The sequence below is a fragment of the Pongo abelii genome, chromosome 22 (assembly GCF_028885655.2).
Source record: "Pongo abelii isolate AG06213 chromosome 22, NHGRI_mPonAbe1-v2.0_pri, whole genome shotgun sequence".
Classification (NCBI taxonomy): domain Eukaryota; kingdom Metazoa; phylum Chordata; class Mammalia; order Primates; family Hominidae; genus Pongo; species Pongo abelii.
This window is the reverse complement of record NC_072007.2, coordinates 55,866,867-55,886,783: the sequence shown is the minus strand read 5'-3', so window position 1 is coordinate 55,886,783 and position 19,917 is coordinate 55,866,867. Positions and strand designations below refer to the sequence as shown.

At 60.6% G+C, this 19,917-nt stretch overlaps 1 protein-coding gene across 3 annotated transcripts in view; it reads right to left on the bottom strand.

The window, feature by feature from the left end:
• The window catches only part of LOC100457565 (collagen alpha-1(XVIII) chain), a 121,688-nt gene that overhangs the window by 36,648 nt on the left and 65,123 nt on the right, over positions 1–19,917 (bottom strand). For 2 of the 3 annotated variants that reach the window (XM_054542644.2, XM_054542645.2), the window contains exons 3-15: positions 14,912–15,456; positions 9,957–10,043; positions 8,149–8,208; positions 7,001–7,130; positions 5,600–5,676; positions 5,122–5,337; positions 4,736–4,762; positions 3,119–3,181; positions 2,926–3,012; positions 2,553–2,606; positions 2,215–2,373; positions 988–1,050; positions 193–219 (exon numbers count right to left, since the gene is read on the bottom strand). In XM_054542644.2, the coding sequence (XP_054398619.2) occupies positions 193–219; positions 988–1,050; positions 2,215–2,373; positions 2,553–2,606; positions 2,926–3,012; positions 3,119–3,181; positions 4,736–4,762; positions 5,122–5,337; positions 5,600–5,676; positions 7,001–7,130; positions 8,149–8,208; positions 9,957–10,043; positions 14,912–15,456 (1,595 nt within the window). Of the gene's footprint in view, positions 1–192; positions 220–987; positions 1,051–2,214; positions 2,374–2,552; positions 2,607–2,925; positions 3,013–3,118; positions 3,182–4,735; positions 4,763–5,121; positions 5,338–5,599; positions 5,677–7,000; positions 7,131–8,148; positions 8,209–9,956; positions 10,044–14,911; positions 15,457–16,761; positions 16,901–19,917 lie in introns of those variants that run through there. The other variant, XM_054542647.2, reaches the window with a different exon arrangement.

Here is a 19,917-nt window from a genome sequence, read left to right as displayed (position 1 = left end):
ACCTCGCCAGAGTGACAGAGGCCGCTGCCAGCGATTCCAGCAGGACGGATGGACAGATGGCAGAAGTGGGGGTCAAGGCCAGCCCCGGGAGAGCTCACTCCCTTGACCGTGGGGCCTCTACCCTCTTTGGGGGTCTGAGCACTGAGTGGGCACCGGGGCAGGGGACTGGTGTGCCAGGGATTCTGCTTGTACCTTATGTCCTGGGGCGCCTGCTTCACCCTGTATGGAAAAGAGCAGGATTATGACAAAATCAGATCCGCAGCACAGCAGACAGAGGAAGGCATGTCGCCCTGCCAGGAACTGTGCCCTGACCCGGGTCCCTGCTTTGCTGCCTGTGCCGGTTTAATAGTTTCTGAGGCTGTTGCCACTGTCATCCCCCTTTCTGGTGTGGTTGGGGTCCTGAAAGGGAAGCCACAAGGGATGCCAAGCCTGATCCCAATGCTGGACCTGGCTACATGTGGGGCCTGGGGCCTGGATGCCTCCCCAAGGAGGGCCCTTCAGCTCAGCCACAGGCTTAGAGCAGCGAGGGGCATTTACAGCCTGCGTCCCCTGCTCAGTCCAAAGCAGCACAGCTCTCATCTGAGGTCATGCTGGAGACCACCCCCCAGGGGGCCGGACGCAGGCGCCTCCTGCCAGGTCCACCCACACACGCCCGGGGCTCCAGCTCCTTGTGTCAGTCCGACAGAGGCTAATGGCCACTGCCCCATAACCAATGTGGAAGCTTGGAGTAAGATCTCAGATCTCGCGGGGCGCCCACATTCTTAAAACCTGTGAGTCCAGTCATCATCACAGGGTTACGAATTCCTACCCAAGCCCCAGCCGCCCAGGTCAGGGCGACCTCCAGAGCCCGAGGCCCCAGGCTGTGGGGCTGTGATGGGGGGCTATTCCTGGCATTTCCCCTTCACGGGCGTCACCAGGCACCCCCGGACCCGGGCCACATGGTGTGGTGCTGGGCCCCACTCACCCTGGACTTGAGGGAAGACTTACCAGGCTGCCTTTCTGCCCAGTCCTTCCTGGGGGCCCCTCTCTTCCCGGAGGGCCTGGGGGTCCCTGGGGGAGAGCAGAGCATAGTGGGTCTTGATGGCATTCGGCCACTAAAACGATTTCTGGGTTAACAGGTGATCTCGGCTTCCACAGGTTTCCGGAAGGCAGGACACAGAATGTTCCCCAGACACAGGGCCAGGGTCCCAGGGCTCACGGGAGACCCCACACCCTGCGCAGCCCGCAGTTTCCCAGCCACATTGGCAGGGCGAGATGGCAGGGCCGACAGCACCGCGGCAGGAAGACACCTGCACACCAGCTCCCTCTGAGAGGCGGTCTGGCCACACGTATGAATATGGATTAGGCATGTTCTTTAAGCCCAAATTGCCCCTTAGAATGGGTCCCGGGGAGCACTTGCCATGTGGCACCCAGAGAGGCCTCACGGCCGATGGTGACAGAGAACGCCCATCAGTAGGGTTGGCTGGCTCAGGTAGGGACTGTCACGGAGGCAGGGGCATGTCATGGGTGACCTAACCCCACACTCCCGGCCCTGCACGGCATGGCATGCTACCGAGTGAGCCCAGGCCACGGGGTGCCAGTGCAGCACGACCCAATTACAGCAGCCATGCCTGCACCTGCTGCCCATCACGACCTGCTGCCCGTCACGACCTGCTGCCTGTCACGACCTGCTGCCCGTCATGACCTGCTGCCCGTCATGACCTGCTGCCCGTCACGTGTGGCAGAGACAGTGGGGCAGGCACCTGCTGCCCATCATGACCTGCTGCCTGTCATGACCTGCTGCCCATCATGTGTGGCAGAGCTGGTGGGGAGCCTGCCGTGGGGCCCTGAGACCCCATGAGCCGCGTTGGCCAAGCCCGCTTCTCTGTCCCTCGGCCCTCCAGCAATGCTGACCTCAGCCCTCCCACACCCACCCATGGGAATTGCTCATGGAGATGCTCTCTGTGCAGTCCGTGGACCCACAGGGCCAGAGAGGTCGGAGGCCTTGCTCGCGGTCACCCCCACTGGTCAGCACCCCTAGAACCACGGGGTGGCCACTCAGGTGCCTCCGCACACCCCAGGGCGGCCCCGAGTCAGCAACCGCCCGCCAGCTCCCAGAGGAGATGAGGTGAGGGGGCGGGGACTGGGGAGGCCTGAGGCGGGGCAGGGGCTCCCATGTGGCGTGTTCACCCCCAACTCCCAGCAGACAGGGCTCCTGACACTGACAGGACTTACCGGGAGGCCGGGAAACCCGGGGGGACCCTCGCGCCCAGGCACACCAGGAAGGCCGGCAGGTCCTGGGACGTCGGAGCTGTTCACTCCAAAGCGGCCTGGCTCGCCGGGCAGGCCTGGGACGCCGGGGGGTCCGGGGGGTCCAGGGAAGCCTCGAGGACCCTGGACGTGGGCGAACACAGATAGTCACAGCCCATGTGGCACCCACCAGGGATGACCACCACCCCCAAACCGGGCCTCGTCCCCACCCCCCACAGGACCCCAGCGGAATCTCGGGGGTCCATGGCCTGTTCCTCATGGGCACAGACATCGGGCAGCGCCGCAGGTTAAGGGCCACTTACCCGCAGGGCCTCCAGATCGCCACTGAAGCCAGATCCCTCCATGTCAATGAAGGTCTGAGGAAAAGAGCCAGAGAGACACATTGCCCTGAGCTCAGCCCCCCGCCTGGCCTACTCCTGGCCCCTGCCCCGCAAGCTGCATATCAAGCTGCTTCTACAAGGAGGTGGAAACCACAGCTCTTCTGCTGCCCCCAGAGAAGCCTGAAGGCAGGTGGATGGGGACTCCCACCACACCTGTGACCCCTCAGCTCAGCCGAGACCCCACGCAAGCCCGAGTGTGGAGCTGATACTCCTGGGCCAGATGCCCTCCCAGAGGCAGTGCCTGCTTTTGAGGAGGGCAGACCCGAGGTCGCAGGAAGCCAAGGGCGGGACTCACCAGCTTGTCGTGTCTGAAGGAGGGTCCTGGGGGCCCCGGAGGCCCTTGGGGTCCTGGGGGCCCTCTCTCTCCAACCCCAGGGTCTCCCTGGCAACACAAGACAAGCCCGTCACACCCTGGACATGCACACAGCCCCTATCTTGGGGCCAAGGGCCAACACAGGAAGGGGCCCCACCCAGCCACAGAAACTCACCTTGTCGCCCTTGGGGCCTACGTCCCCTGGAGTCCCAGGGAAGCCCTGTGGCCCGGTATCACCCTGGAACACAGCAGCCGGGGGCTTGGTCAGGGAAGGCACCACCATGGGCCGCGCCCAGCACCCTCAGTGCTCCTCCCCCAAGCAGGGGACGGACGGGAGCTGAGCCCTTCACGGGAGTCTCCGGGGCCCGGAAAGTAGGAGGGCGCCAGGCGCAGCAGACTGTCTCCTGCCTGAGCCCATCCCACCAGCCATGCCTGGGGGAAGCTGTGGGGAGCATCCCTCAGGAGGTCACGGCAGGTCCCCCGAAGGCCTGCACAACAGCTGGTGCTTGGGTGTTACATATGTGTGTGTGTGTGTGGTATGCATGGTGTGTGTGAGGAGTGTGCATGTGTGATATGTATGTGTGACGTGTGTGCATGTATGGTGTGCATAATGCATGGTGTGCACATGTGTGCACACATGGTACGTGTGTGCATCCACGTGTGGTATGTGTAATGTGTGGTGTGTGTTCATGTGTGTCCACATGTGGTGTGTGTAATGTGTGGTGTGTGCACGTGTGTGTAGTGTGTGTGCATGTCTACATGTGGTGTGTGCACACGTGTGTAGTGTGTGTATGCAAGTGTATCCACGTGTGGTGTGTGTAATGTGTGGTGTGTGTGCACACGTGTGTGTGTGCATGCATGTGTCCATGTTTGGTGTGTAATGTGTGTGTGATATATGCTGTGTGCATGTGTGGTATGTGTACATGTGGCTCCTCACCCCCCCCACACACGCAGTCTCACACACTCACACATGCACACTCACACATGCACACTCACACACGCAGTCTCACACTCATACATTCACACACTCAAACACACACGCACACACACACGTGTGTGCCCTGTGGGTGGGCCCCATGGATCCTCACCCCACACTCACACATGTGTGTGTGTACCCCATTGCAGTGGGTGGGCCCCGTGCCGCCCCCCAGCTGACTGTCCTGTTTTGTCTGCCGTGGTCCTCATCGCAGGCAGCTTGGCTGTGGGGTGCCAGGCGGTCAGTAATGACCATTCGGTGGGCACCATGAGATGCCCTCCCTGTCCTTTCAGACCTTCTAGACTGTTTTTAACTTGCACCCTCCTGTCCAGCGTTCGTGACGGCCCTACTTTCTGCCGAGTGTTACCATTCGCTGGGCAGGCTGTTCCCAGATCTTTATTCGCAGTCTATCACGTCGTTTTACTGTGTTTGGAAACAGTGTTTGCTGATTTTTAAAGTCTGAACTGCGTGTTTTGAGACAGAAGCTCTGACTTCACGCACACCCAACCCCCCTCCTGACTTCCTTTTTCTTTGCTGTGCGTTTTCCCTCTAAGGGTTTGGAAGCTCTGCCTTTTCTCACTTCCTTTCCTTCTTCATGGTAGTTGTGGCCTAAATGTCTCAACACAAATGCATAACTGCTATTTCCCATCAACAGTTACACTCATCTTTTCTTTACAAAATTCCATTTTCAAAATGGTTTTGCTGTACAGTCTCCTCACTGGGTCCCGTTTAAAAAGAGTGTCACTGGCAACAAAGCCCTGGGGTCTAAGCAAACATCACAGATAACACGGGAGTCAGAAAGAAAAGCAGACTTACTGGCTTTCCGTCTTCACCAGGGTCACCCTGGGTGTGCAAGAGAGGCCATTAGTGATGGGAAATGACTCCTCCGGCCCCACCTACAGTCTGTACATGGAAATGCACCCCACGCTCCAAGTCCCCACGAGGTGGCAGACGCCTTCCCTCGATGTCCTCGCACCGGCACCAGGAGCCTCCTCACACCCACAAGGCCTGTGTCTGAGCAGCTCCACCTCCCATGTCTGACCACCTTCTAGCACCAACCCAAGCAATGGTGGGCCTAAGGAGGCTGCTGACCTGCCCAGATCCCAGCTCAGCTCACTCCCACGTCGGCCGCAGGCTCTCCCCCTCCTGCCCAAGCCCCCACCTCCAGACAGGGCCGGACTGTGGGGGGCGTGAGGACTCACCGGCTCACCGTCCCTTCCAGGGGTGCCGTCCCTCCCCGGAGGCCCTGGGGGTCCTTGTGGTCCGGGAACAGGTTGCAACGCTGGGCCTGCAGGACCCAGGGGACTCACCGGGCACAGGAGACCCGGGGGACCAGGCAGACACGGGGATCCTGGGGGTCCTGCCCGGCCAGGTGGGCCTGGAACACCTGGCTCCCCTTTCTGCCCCTTCAGGCCGCCCTGGGAATAAACAGAACACAGGGCCCGGGCTGGGGTGGGGCCCCACACACCCTGCCCGTGTGTACCGCTGTGCCCTCCAGAGTCCCAGGCTGGGCTGCTTCCCACAGTGGACACGCAGGGTGGACGCATGCTGGCACCGAGTGCTGGGCACAAAGGAGGCGCGGGCACAGAGGGGCTTCATCAGGGCTCACCAGTGAGTGGCCCAAAAGGCCATGGGTGCTCTGGTTCAGAACGGTTCAGGAGCACAGGGAGGTGGCCTTACCTCTCTCATGCGGCCCCCAGGGGTCCGGACACTCCCGTCCCACGCGGAGACAGAATCTGAGCCAGGAAGTGTCTGAGCTGGGAAGAGAAGCAGAGGTGGCCACTGCCAGGCCCCCCGGGTGGCCCCAGCTCTGCTCTCGGCACCCCAGACGGCCCCGGCAGCCCAAACGCTTTCAGTCCTGGAGCCCGGCTGGACACCATCAGATCCCCAGCCTCAAGCCACAGTCCCCTGAGCTCCGGCTCCCAGGCACAGGCTGGACACCATCAGATCCCCAGCCTCAAGCCGCAGTCCCCTGAGCTCCGGCTCCCAGGCACAGGCTGGACACCATCAGATCCCCAGCCTCAAGCCGCACTCCCCTGAGCTCCGGCTCCCAGGCACAGGCTGGACACCATCAGATCCCCAGCCTCAAGCCGCACTCCCCTGAGCTCCGGCTCCCAGGCACAGGCTGGACACCATCAGATCCCCAGCCTCAAGCCGCACTCCCCTGAGCTCCGGCTCACAGGCACAGGCTGGACACCATCAGATCCCCAGCCTCAAGCCGCACTCCCCTGAGCTCTGGCTCCCAGGCACAGGCTGGACACCATCAGATCCCCAGCCTCAAGCCGCACTCCCCTGAGCTCCGGCTCCCAGGCACAGGCAACAGGGAAGCAGAATTTAAAATCAACAGTGAGGCCGGTGTGGCCATCTAAGCCGATGACAGCTGAAACCTGGGAGATGCTTCCTGAATTTGTTACAAGAGACCCCGGCCCCCCAGAATGCCTTCTTATCACCCAGCATGCTTTGTCCCTTTTCCTTTTTACCTCTTAACTTTTAATTAAAATAAAAACGAAAACCAACAGAAATCCTGCAAGAGAAGCACAGTGAACACCCAGAGCCTGTACCCAGAGCCACCATCCAGGCCTCGGCATCTCCCCACCTGTCTCACACACAGACACACACTACACATAATACACACACATCACACACATGTACATTACACATGCACATCACACACATACACACAATACACACACTACAGATACAACACACAACGTGCACTGCACACCACACACGTACACTACACACAACACACACCACACACAATGCACACACCACACACACTCTGCACACATCACACTCTGCACACATTACACACACCCACACATGCATGCACCATATACACTACACACACATCAAATAAACACATCACAAACATGCACATCACACGCCACACACACCACACATCACACAAACACGTGCCACATATTACACACACATGCACCATATACACCACACACTACACACACCATACATCACACACATACCTCACCATCACACAAACACACGTTACACACCACACACACCCCACACCACACACACACCACATCCAGAAAAGAGCTTACCTCCTAACGAAGCGCTTACCTCCTAACGAAGCCACTGTGGTCTGCTCCTCGATTTCTTCGCTTCTGGAATCTTCCATGCTGCTGCCTCCAGCCAAGGGTGGAGTGGTGACAGGGGGTGGCATGGGGAGCCTGGGTTTTAGGGCCGCGCCCTGGAGGACAAGAGGGGAGGTGGCCTGTTATTCAGCCAGCAGATGCCCAGTGGAGACTTGCTTGGTTTGTGAAATAAAATACTTAAGATTGCAAGAAAGATAAAGAAAAATCCTCTGAAACAGGAGGGTGCTCCAGGGCTGCGTGCAAGGGGCTTCCTTCCGTGGGCCGCAGGGGTGTGGCCGCCCGTGGGCTCCCCAGATCCCCAGGACCCAGGACTGCGCCTGCTGTCACCACAGAGGCCTCCTGGCGCCCAACAGGCCATGCTGGGAAGCTGATGTGAATCTCCAGAGGGTCCCTGCAGGGACCACGTTCCTGCGCCCGTCTCTAACAGAAAGCACCACGCCTCAGTCCCAGGGCTGGAGCCTCCCCATTCCCCGCCCCTCCCGTGTTTTCTCAGGTGGCCCGAGCTGGGGAAAGCCTTCCGCACGCTCCCTGCACCCCCTTCTCCTCCCGGTCGTCAGACTCACACACCCCGCACGCTCCCTGCACCCCCTTCTCCTCCCGGTCATCAGACTCACACACCCCGCACACTCCCTGAACTGCCTTCTCCTCCTGTTCGTCAGACTCACACACCCCGCACGCTCCCTGCACCCCCTTCTCCTCCCGGTCATCAGACTCACACCCCGCACACTCCCTGAACTGCTTTCTCCTCCTGTTCGTCAGACTCACACACCCGTTCATTCCCTGGTGGCCACCCACAAGCTAACGGAGGGATGGGGCGAACGGAAGGCCAAGCTTGCCTCAAAGACCAAGGAATGTGCAGGGCAGGACCTTGTTTTAAAGGAACATCCTCTCAGCAGAGACACGCGGTGGCCAGGCAGGGCCGGAGCGGGGCCTGTGCCTAGGCTCCGAGCGTCTGCCCAGCCCAGCATCCCTGTTCCCAGCCAGGAATACGTCTTCGTGGCATAGAGGGAGCTCTTGGAGCCACACCTGTGTGTGCACACGTGTGCACCCCACTGCTGGGAGGGGCTCTCCGGGGACCCTGCAGGGTGGGCTGGGCCCCGTCCAGCTACTCACCGTCTCCTCCCTGAGACGCTCCCGGGCGTCCCCGAGCCCACTGCCAAAGTCTCCGGATGCCTGAGGAGTTTGAAAAGGGAAAGGCTGGAGACATGGCAGCCAGGCCAGGCCCCGAGCCCAGCGGACCTGAGAAGTGAAGGAGGCTGCTCTCGCCTCCTCCCGGTCCCCTCTCGCCTCGTCCAGCCCTCTCTGGTGCTCTCGGAGGGGCCGCTGGGGTTGGCACGCTGGCCTTCCCTGCCCAGACACTATCTGGGCTTCAGTAAGTCGTGTCCAATCGGGTCGAGGACAGTGACGCTTCTGAACCTGCCTCGGCCGGTGGTCAGACATGCGGAGGCAGGAGGGGGAACGCGCTCCTCTCTTCCAGCCGGAGCCCTGCCCCGGAGGAGGCCGCACCACAGATGCTCCCCGCACAGGTCTCCCCAGTGCAGTCCCCGCTGGGCCCAGGCCTGGGCCGAACACGCGCCAAGGCGGCTAGTCGTTTTAAACTTCATGAAAACCCGGAGGAGAAACATCCTCAGGGACCACTACTGACCCCTGAGGGCAAGACAGACCAGGGGAGGGGTGCAGCGCCTCGGCGACCCCCAGCACCCAGCAAGCTGTACCAGGGCACAGCCTTGTCATGGCCGCCATGTGAACAATCTGGCATCTTCTGGCATGTTCCAGGCAAAAACAATGGGCTTATTGGGCAAAATACAGAAAAAACATGAAAGTAACATGGATGTTCACACGCTGCACACAGTCCAGCCACGGTGTCTCCGGCCCACGCCGCCAGGAGCAAGGCTGTGGGTCCATGTCCACGGTGTCTCCTGCCCACGCCGCCAGGAGCAAGGCTGTGGGTCCGTGTCCACGGTGTCTCCGGCCCACGCCGCCAGGAGCAAGGCTGTGGGTCCGTGTCCACGGTGTCTCCGGCCCACGCCGCCAGGAGCAAGGCTGTGGGTCTGTGTCCACGGTGTCTCCTGCCCACGCCGCCAGGAGCAAGGCTGTGGGTCTGTGTCCACGGTGTCTCCAGCCCACGCCGCCAGGAGCAAGGCTGTGGGTCCATGTCCACGTGGGGCACGTTGTGATCTGGGCCCCTGAGTGAGAATTCCCTGCTGTTCCTCACACCTGGGTCTGGCGGAGTCTCCCCTTGGGTACCAGGTGATTCCACACACCCCACCAACACACACGCCACACAACACACAGACACAGACACAGAGACACACGCACCATGCAGACATGCAGACACAACACACAAGACAGAGACACATGCCACACAGAAACACACACAAAAACACACAGACATGCACACATCCACACACAACACACAAGACAGACACACCACACACACAGAGACACACTACACACACACACAGACACACCACAGACACGACACACAAGACAGACACACCACACACACACAACACACAAGACAGACACACCACACAGACATACACACACATCCACACACAACACACAAGACAGACACACCACAGAGACACACCACACACACAACACACAAGACACAGAGACACACCACATAGACACAGACACACACACACTTTGCTGAGCTGCCTCACATCTTCTGTCTCACCAGCTGCCATGGAGGGTGGTTTTTGGTGTTTATCTTATGCTTTGTATTTGTTTTTACGGGAAAGTTCAGGGCAAGGAAGGGTTCTGAGGTGCCGCAGGAGAGCATAGAAATGGGCATCGTAGCTTCCCAGTGCCCCAAGTGGTATATTTTGGGACTTTAACTGTCATAGCCCTTGGCCCTGAACTCCACGTGCCAGGGATTGAGGGGAGACCCCGCCCGGGCCCCGGATGTCACTCACCCCATCTGAGTCATCGCCTTCCTCGTCCAGGCAGTGCATGGGGCTCACCTGGGGGTCCCCGCGTACCTTCAGCTCAGCGATCATCCCCTAAATGCAGACAGAGAAAGGGGTCACCAGCGGTCCTGAGGCAGCAGCGGCAACCCTGGTGCTGCTTTAGCTCCAGATTTCAGGGGGCCCACAGAGGGCAGGAGAGTCTCGGAGAGGGAAGGGTTCTCGGGCAGCCTCCCTGGGGGTGCGGTATGCCTCATGGTAGGAAGACGTGGTGAGACCCAGGGGCGTCTGGGCGCTTTCGTGTGGGAAGCACCTGGCTGGGCGGAGGCTGCTCCCTCAGACTGAGCTCATCTGAGGCGGCTGATGGGCCACCTGAGGGCTAGGGGTTTAGAACCACAGCGGGTGTGGCTCGATCCAAGGCCTGGGAGAGCGGGCAGATTTGAGGGGCTGCAGGTCAAGTCCCCCAACCCCAAGTCCTGGGAGCTTTACGCAAGCACCAGGCGGCCTCATCTCCTGACTCGGACCAACCGAGGCAGCACCATGGCTTTGCTTTCTTTAAACTTCACCTTTTCATAAAAAACAAAACCCAGAAGCCAAGGACAGAAACGCCGCAGATGTGGGCAAGTTTCATGGATCTCTGTGCCCATTCCGTCCGGAGCCGATCTCACTCACTCACCCACCCACCCACCGCTCCCTCCGGCATCCTCAGTCCTGGGCTGAGTGCCAGGGTGCCTGACCCTGCCCTCTAGGGTCCTGGCGTGGCCGGCAGTGCCTCGTGAGACGCAGGCCAGGGACGCTGGGCAGGGACACAGGAGGGCACAACGTCCTAAGCCTCAAGCAAGCAGCGAGCCCGGGGGAGAGGACACTGGGAGGGGCTTTGGCAGGAAAAGCGGCTGCCAGGTGGGGGCCGCGCACAGTACCAGGGGCTCCACTGGCCGCACTGCGGGTTCTGCATCCCGGCCTAGATTTCAGAGCCAAGCGAGGCCAGCTGGAGCCTGGGGCTCCCCATGCCGGCTGGGCCCTCAAAGCCTGAGCCTGCAGGATGGGATGTGAGTGCTGAGTGTGTGGGCACATGTGCGTGAGAGCATGCATCTGCATGGACACGTGTGCAAACATGAGATCATGTATGCACGCGTGTGTGAGCTCATGCATGGGGCGGTGTGGACCCTGTGGGCCCCCTGGGTGTGCACAGGTTTCCCAGAGAACGCACCAGCAGTTCTCAGCGTCACACTGCAGGGGAGGGCGTTGCCTACAGTGCCCCCGGGTCGGCCAGGGGCAGCACCATGGGCTCCAGGGTCCACCATCCACCAGGACCTACTGCGTGGGGGCAGGGCAGCAGCCCAGCGGCTGAGCCTTCACATTCAAGAGCCCCCAGGTCAGGCCCAGGGAGGAGCTGTGGTTGAATTCTAGAAAACTGCGCTTCGGCCGGGCGCGGTGGCTCACGCCTGTAATCCCAGCACTTTGGGAGGCCGAGGCGGGTGGATCACGAGGTCAGGAGATTGAGACCACGGTGAAACCCCGTCTCTACTAATAATACAAAAAATTAGCCAGGCATGGTGGCAGGCGCCTGTAGTCCCAGCTACTTGGGAGGCTGAGGCAGGAGAATGGCGTGAATCCCGGAGGCAGAGCTTGAGTAAGCCACGATTGTGCCACTGCACTCCAGCCTGGGCAACAGAGCGAGACTCCGTCTCAAAAAAACAAACAAACTGCGCTTCTGCCCTGGGGCAGCCCAGGCGGGGGGTGCATCTTGGGTGGTCTTGGTGTCAGGGAGGGACTGGGCATTCCTGACACCCGATCCCCACACAGACATGCACTGTCCAGAGAGGCCCGTGAGGCCCTGACATCCCGACAGGTGGCCACAGCGCTCTCCTGAGGGTGCCCCCGAGGGGCCGACGCCTTCTGCATGGGGCTACAGGGTGCCTGGGTGGGGGGCGGCTACAGAGGGCGGAGAAGCTCTGAGCCCGTGGTGGCCACTGGCTCCAGCGGTGGGGCAGGAGGCACTAGTGCAAAAGCCACAGGCCCATTGCAAATATTTAAGGGACTTAGGACTGAAAGTTATGAAATCTGGAGACACCCAAAACACAGATCACAGGAATTCTGTGAGGAAAGAGCATGTAAAATGCTTCCCGACACGCTGCAGCCTCAGCGCCCTGGAAATCAGGACACAGCTGGAAATGACGTTCAAGGCAACAGCAGCAGCTGGAGGGGGTGCATGATTTCCTGGGAGACGGTCACTGACAAACCCGACTCAAGAAAGTGAACCTGAAAAGACCAACAACGCCCAAGGACTTTTACGACGAGGAACACAACCAGTGCTCCGGAGGGCTCTGTTGGACCCAGCCGTGGCCGGGGGTCCCAGGCACCATCTGTGGCAGCGCCGGTGTTGATGCAGCCTTGTGGAGAGGCTGAGGAGGAGGAAGCCTCGGTTTCCTCCCTGCTCCCAAAGCTCTGTGCTTGTTTCTGCCAAAAATTATGAGTCACACAACTTGAATGTTTCTTTCCCAAGTATCTCAATTCAGAAGTCTGAGAAAATCCTGTGCTGAACAATTCTTCTTCTCTACCACACAAGCGTGCTTCTTCTCTCCCCAGCTGGAATCTCATCTAAGACCCAAAGAGAAAGTTCCTGACACCTGAGGCCTGCAGGGACCTGACACAGAGACCAACCAACACAGCCCTCAGCACACAGCCTGCAGCGCGCCACCCACGCCCAGCAGCACACGGCCTGCAACACGCCACCCACGCCCAGCAGCACACGGCCTGCAGCGCGCCACCCACGCCCAGCAGCACACGGCCTGCAGCGCGCCACCCACGCCCAGCAGCACACGGCCTGCAGCACGCCACCCAGGCCCAGCAGGGCCCTCTAGCTCCCTCCTGTTCCAGCTCTCTGACCTTCCAAGGTTTCACTGGGCTGTTGTAAGTCATGCTGTCTTCTCCAGGCCAGATTTAACCACATAAACACATCAAATCCCAGCCGGGTACAGTGGTTCATGCCTGTAATCCCAGCACTTTGAGAGGGTTAGGCGGGTGGATCACCTAAGGTCGGGAGGTTCGAGACCAGCCTGACCAATATGGTGAAACCCTGTCTCTACTAAAAATACAAAAATTAGCCAGGCATGGTGGCAGGTGCCTGTAATCCCAGCTACTTGGGAGGCTGAGGCAGGAGAATCGCATGAACCTGGGAGGCAGAGATTGCAGTGAGCTGAGATCACCCCATTGCACTCCAGCCTGGGCAACAGAGCAAGACTCCATCTAAAAAAAAAAAACACAAAAAACCACACATCCAATCCCAAAGGTCAAAAAAAAAAAAAAAAAAAAAAAAAAGACAAGGTAAAAAGGCAAATGACAAGGTAGAAATAAAATCTGCAGCATACAAAACCAAAGAGCAGTTTCTTTTATATATAAGGAGTTTGTATAAATCAATGAGAGTTGGGCCCATCGAAAACCACAAAGAACATAAACCGGTCAGTCACAAAGGAAGAAATACAAACAGACAATAAACAAGTGACAAAATGAAAGTCTGTCTTCATTAACAGTCCAAGAAATGCAAAATTAAACACCCAGACCCCCTTTTCCTACACATGGGACTTCGCTGATGAGGAGGCCCTCACCGCAGGGCGGCGGCCCCACTCTCCTTAGCGCCATCAGGGCACAGCTGTGCACCCAGGTACCAAGCTCTCGGCACTTAGCCGCTTTTCCTAACAGTGTTAAAGATGTCCGGCACTTGTGGGCAACTTTATTCCACCAAGAAACGGCTGGGGATTCACACAACAATTTGCCTCTCACTGGAGGGGGTGACTCTGACTTCTTTCCTGGTAATCATGTTTGTGATCAAGAGGAAAACAAAGAGGCCCAGTTTGGTGTCAACGTCCTAGCAGCTCCTGAGCTCTGGGGGTTAAAAGTTCCGGCCAAAGGTGAAAGGTCAGCTTTCAGAACCCCCAGACACCAAGACTTAGAACAACTTCAAACAAACAGCCCTTGTCTGGGCAATAATTAACCTTCTGTCCCCTGCGGCCCGCCAGGGCAGGGGCGTCCAGCTGCAGGCCAGCTTGAATGCTAGAATTCAGGGACTTGTGAGACAGTGCCAGCTGAGGTCACCCACGTGGCTGTTCCCAGCCAAAGGTTCCCAGAAATGCAGGGGCTTTGGACACAGACCCCACATGGGTTTAGGGATCTGTCCGCTCCCCCAACTCCAAGAAATGAAGGCCCACTGGAGGGACTTCCCGGAGACTCAGGTGGAGACGGCCACGTGCGTTCACCGCTGGGGCACTCCCACCACGTGCTCCGAAGTAGAGTCTCACAGGCCTGGGGCTGCTGCACCCTTTGTTAAAGGTGCTGACTTGCAGGGCCGCCCTGAGCCCCTGGTCCCAGTGGCTATGCAGCTACCACAGGAGAACCCTGCTGGGATCAACGCCCTGCTGCCGCCAGCTTTGGATCATTCATCGTTTTCAACAAGGACCCCAGCTTTCATTCTGCATGGGGTCACGAGGCGTGTGGCTGGGCCTGGACTCGGTCCTCACACACCCGACCAGCTGGTCAGAGGCCAGGAGCCCCAGTTCACCACGGGGCTTGGTACAGGCCTGGGGGTATCTCTGGGTCACGGGGTCACGGCTGGGGTGGATATCTAGTCACAAAGTCGTTCAAAGGGGGCCCTCCTGGGCTGGGCCCCAGGGTCTCAGAGAAACCATGGAAGCCCAGGGCGACCCTTCCTGGGGGCGCAGGAGCCAGAGAGCCAAGAAAGTGAATACCACCCCAGCCAGGCCAGCCAAGAACCCGGGAGGCCTGCGCCGGAGGCCAGGGCTGAGCAGCCAAGAACCCGGGAGGCCTGCGCCGGAGGCCAGAGCTGAGCGCAGCTGGGGTGCGGGCTCTCCTCTTCCGGCCACAGCTCCGTCCCTGTCCCAGTGGCCACCCCACCCCACCTCACCCCGGCTGCTCCAGTCCCCCAACGACAGCACAATGGCGGCTACCTGGAACTTGTCAGGGTCCGCTCCTCCCGCCTGAGCCACGAAGAGCCCGGCACCAGGCTCCAGCTCCAGGCCCCGTGAGGACCGAGCAAGCAGCATTCTCTGGAACTCCTCACAGTCCACGTAGAGAGTCACATAGCCACCCTCCACGCTGAGCGCTAAGTGTGTCCACTGGCCGACAAAGGCGGGGAGCCGGAAGCTGGCGGCTGTGTGGGTCTGGCCTGCACCTGGTTCCGTGTAGAGCAGGGAGATGTCCTGGTGCCCGTCCTGCACCCCAGAGAGCTTCACGCCCAGCAAGACCACGGCCTGCGCGGAGTCCGTGATGGCAAACAGCACCCCTGGGCCCTCTGTGGCTGGCCGGATGTGGAACAGCAGCGAGAAGTCGCGGAAGAAGAGGCTGGGGAAGTGGTACCGGGCCACTTGGCCGCTGTTGGCATCTGGCCCAAAGACGTAGGCCAGCCCGACGTCGGGGTCATCCGTCTGGGTGACCTGCTGGGGCGGGGGGTCCCCAAGGAGCTGCAGCAGCCCCACCTCCTCGCTGACGCGCTCTGCAAAAAGAAAGACAGCTGGTGAGGTGGCTGTGCAGGACGGAACCGGGGCCACCGACGCAGCCTGGAGAGGCAGCCAGGCAGGAGCAGAAAGGAGAAACTGAGTCTGGGAGGGCTCTCCACACGCCTGGCAGCCTGCCCTGATCCCCTGGGCTCAGCCACCCAACGGCCACCCAATGGCCACCCTGGGTCACTCATTCCCAAACGACTGGCGTGCTCCATGCAGAAACCTGTCTGCAGGGGACATGGTGTCTGCAGGGGACATGGTGTCTGCAGGGGACATGGTGTCCACAGGCCCCCTTCTGTGCTTTGAGCAGGGATGGGCGGAGCCAGTGGGGAGAAGGGGCCAGGGACTGGCCGGCACCCCCGCCGGAGCAAGGCGCTGTGAGGGGCTGGGGGTGGCAGCCCTCCCGCCCGGCCGTGTGCCCCGCCCGCCCACTCTGACCCTGCTGGAGCAGTTCAGGCCGGCACCCCAGCCTGGCCTCCACAGTGAAGCCACAGCTCCACCGCAGGGAAGGAGGGAGGCTGACTCCACACCCCACTGTTCTTCGAAGCCTCGGCTACGGGGCCTCGCCCAGAGCGGCTGCCTCAGCTGGGGCTCCGTGCGGCATCTGAGGACACAGTGCGGGATTTCACCCAGAGCTGTCAGGGGCGCCGGCTCACCCGCTGGGCCAGGTGCCTCATGTGGCAAGGACAAGCTGTGTCTCCCCACCCCGCAAGCTGATTCCCCTAGGGGCCACAATCACCCTTTGGAGGGGCTGCATGCCTGACATACCTGCCAACGTGCCACAGTCTCCCCACCAGCCCCGCTGCTCCCTGCAAATGCCCCACAGTGCCGGGTGACTCACTCCATTCATTCCTGCCCAGGCGGAGCTTGACCTCACTTCAACTCAGTAGCCCAGGGTCAGAAGGAGCCCCGTTCATCCCTCACCCAGGGAGCCCAAGCCAGGACGCAGCCCCGGTGCCCGGAGTTCTCACACCTCGTTTCCTGCCCACGGGAGGGGGGCAGCACCCACTTAAGGGCAGACCCTGCTCAGAGTGACTTCCCAGCACACCTGCCGTGCCAGGCAGAGCCCGGGCTTTGCAGCCACAGTCTGGGCCAGGGACTTGCCCTAAGGCCCTAGTCCGGAGACCCCGAGACCCCAGACAGGCTGGACACGGTCGGCTTCCGAGAGTGTAACGGTTACTCCGGGACGCTTGTGCGGTGGGCTGGCTCCTGGTGGGGCACTCCTGTGGGAAGGGGCTGCTGCAGCCTAGGCGTCCTGAGGAAGGCGGGGGCGAGCGCCTGTGCACGTGTGCGTGTACCTGTGGGGTGGGGAGCTGACGGCCCTGTGGCCGGGCCAGGCTGACCTGGGACAGGACACGAGGGAAGAAGTGCTGAGCCTGGACGTCCTGAGGGAAGCGGCACCTCCAAAGAGCTCACAGAACACAGAACCAACGGAAACAAGAGTGCAGAACCCCCGGCCCCGCCCCGGCCCCTGTGGAACACAGAACCAAGAGAAACAAGAGTGCAGACCCCCCCAGCCCCGCCCCGGCCCCTGTGGAACACAGAACCAAGAGAAACAAGAGTGCAGACCCCCCCGGCCCCTGCAGAATACAGAACCAACGGAAACAACAGTGCAGACCCCCCCAGCCCCTGGCACACGCCGTGGGCACCTCCAGCGCCATCGCTGCCCCACGAGGCCCTGACCCCAGCATGAGGCAGTGTGGCAGCGTGGACTCCCTGTGGTCCCCACCCTCATGCCAACTGGACTCAGGGCCGGGCGCAGAGTGGACAATGGGCTCTGTGGACAGCAGCCTGGCTCGGCACCTGCACCCTGAGGCTAGGGGCGGAGGGGTCCCAATGGGCTGAGCCTGGGCTCTGGGGGCCAGCAGTCACGTCCCCCTCAGACAGAGGCCGCCGTCCGCCCAGATGGCAGCTATTACAATGATCGTCCATCCAGATGGCAGCTGTGACAATGATCCTTTTTCTTATACGAAGTACCCTGGCCCCACATGTCCACGCTGGGGCTGTGCTAAGATCAGGAAACAGGACTCTCGGCCTGGGGGCCAGAGGCCCTGGCAGCTGCCCAGCTGCCTCCGAATTCACCTTGGAGAAACCTCCTGCCACCCTTCCTAGAACATTCCGTCATTGATTGGGAAAGCAAGATGCGGCAGCTGCCACCTTCCTGGGCTGGAAGGCACCAGCACACTACGCCAGCGGCCCCAGGGACCCCAGTGACAGCAAAGCCCTTTCCAAAGCTGTCCCGTCTCCTCTCCACGAAGCTCCTGGGGGCTCCCTTCAGAAGTCAGCTTCCAAACGCCCGGCCCTAAGATGCTGGATGGGCAGAGAATGGCGCAGCCTCCACTCCCCGAGGTACGGGCCCAGCTGTTTCAGATGTCCTGGAATCAAACAGCAAATGCCTGAACCCCATTTCGAGAGCTCAGCCTTCCCGGGTGCGAGAGCTCAGCCTTCCCGGGTGCCAGAGCTCAGCCTTCCGGGGTGCGAGAGCTCAGCCTTCCCGGGTGCGAGAGCTCAGCTTCCCGGGTGCGAGAGCTCAGCCTTCCGGGGTGCGAGAGCTCAGCCTTCCGGGGTGCGAGAGCTCAGCCTTCCCGGGTGCGAGAGCTCAGCCTTCCCGGGTGTGAGAGCTCAGCCTTCCTGGGTATAGTGGGGCGGCCCCTCCTGCTGGGCCACCTCCCTTTGGATCAAGGTGCTTGCTTCTTTAAAGACCATTTCCCCCTCAGGAATCAGGCCAGCCAGAGGTGTGGATGGTTCTGGAGGCCTGTGTGTGTTAACAGAGGCCCCTTTAAATATGCCCAGGACAAACAGTGCAGCCAGCATCCTCCCTGCAGGAGAACAGCGGGGACCTCTGGCTGGGACTCTCCGCTGTTCTCACACCAGTGTGGAACGTCCCTGCCCCTCCCCTTGGGTCCCTTATCTTAGGAGGCTGGGGACGTCCATCCCTTCTGCAGCGGCAGCCTCTGAGCCAAAGCACCCTCTCCCAGAAGCTGGACTTTCCAGGACTCTCACTCCCGGCCTCACCCTGACACGGCCTGACTGGGGGTCTCCTGTGAGTCCCATCCTTGGCTTTGTCTGACACCTCCCAGGACAAGACCCTCCCTTCTCCCCAAACTGGGCTCTCCACCAAGAGCCGCGTTCACCCATGGGGGAGTGGGATCCAGCCAGGCCAGTCCTCGAGGGCCACACCCAATGTCCTGCATCCCTCACGGCCACCATGGCCTCGAAGAAAAGCGCAGACCCCTCAGAGACCCTCAGACACGTGTACCCCACGGACGCCTGCCTGTGCTCAGCACCAGGTGCTCCAGCCACTCCCCAGAACCAGCCCAGCCTGACTCCTCGGGGCACAGGGCCTGGAGTCTCTGCCGCTCTTTGAAGGGCTCCTGAGGACAAGATCCAAGGCTGCCTGGCCAGCCCCCGCCCTCCCACACAGCCCCCTCCAGTCCTGCAGAGCCAGGGCTGCTCCTGCCCGCATGGGGCGAGCCGAGTTGGGGAAGCCAAGCCCAGCCAGGTGGGTTTCATGTTGCTCAGGCAATATCCAATTCAGCACTCGGAGGCCCAAGAGCTTCCGAGACACAGGGTCTGATGCAAACTAGAAATCAAAGCAATCCCATGGGCGCCCTAAGAGAAAATGGCTCTGAGATGGGACATTTCCCTCAGGCCAGGGAAGCCAGCACAGCCTGTCTTTCAGCTCCACCTGGGCCTGTTCAGAAATCCATGCACGCAGCAGCTGTGGGGCCCACGAGGGCCAAGGGCAGGTGGGCTGCGGCATCTCCAGGGCACAGCCTCGGAGCCCAAAAACCCACAGCATCCACACCATGGTAGCTGAGACCTTGGCGTGCGGCCACAAAAGCTGCCCTGTGACTCCCAGGACCAAGTGCCCTGGAGCTCCGTGTGGCACCTGCACGGCTGCCCAGGTCCACGCCAGCAAGTGGAGGCTGCGTCAGTGGTTCTGTGACAGCTTTCAGGGACTCCGGGAGCCTCCCTTTCAAGCACACAAGTGCAGGGCTCTCGTTAAACAGAGGTCACAACCGATCCAGAAGAGAGAGAAGAAGGACAAAAGCCAGAAGTTCTCATCAGTGACCACAGTGACACGAGACAGCAGGGGAGGTGCCGGCGAGCCGGCGGTCTCGGCGCCCGGGGCACAGGACACACAGACCACACTGGTGGGCCCAAGGCAAACAAGTGGATGAAAAAGCAGCAAGAAAAACCCAGCTCCACCTTGTCAAAAACGTTAGCTAAAATAACACCAAAGGCTAATGGAAAAACAGCAGGTAAATGGCTGTGAAAGTGAGCACCACAACACTAACGTGGGCCAAACGGACCCGAACACGAGCCGGAGCCATTCGGCGGACAGCGGGGACGATGTGCTCTGACAGCCCTGTGGAGTCTGCCGAGCCGGTAACCGCTGTGCACCTACAGGCGAGGGAGTTGCTCCCAGTGACAGACCCTAAGGCTCCTCT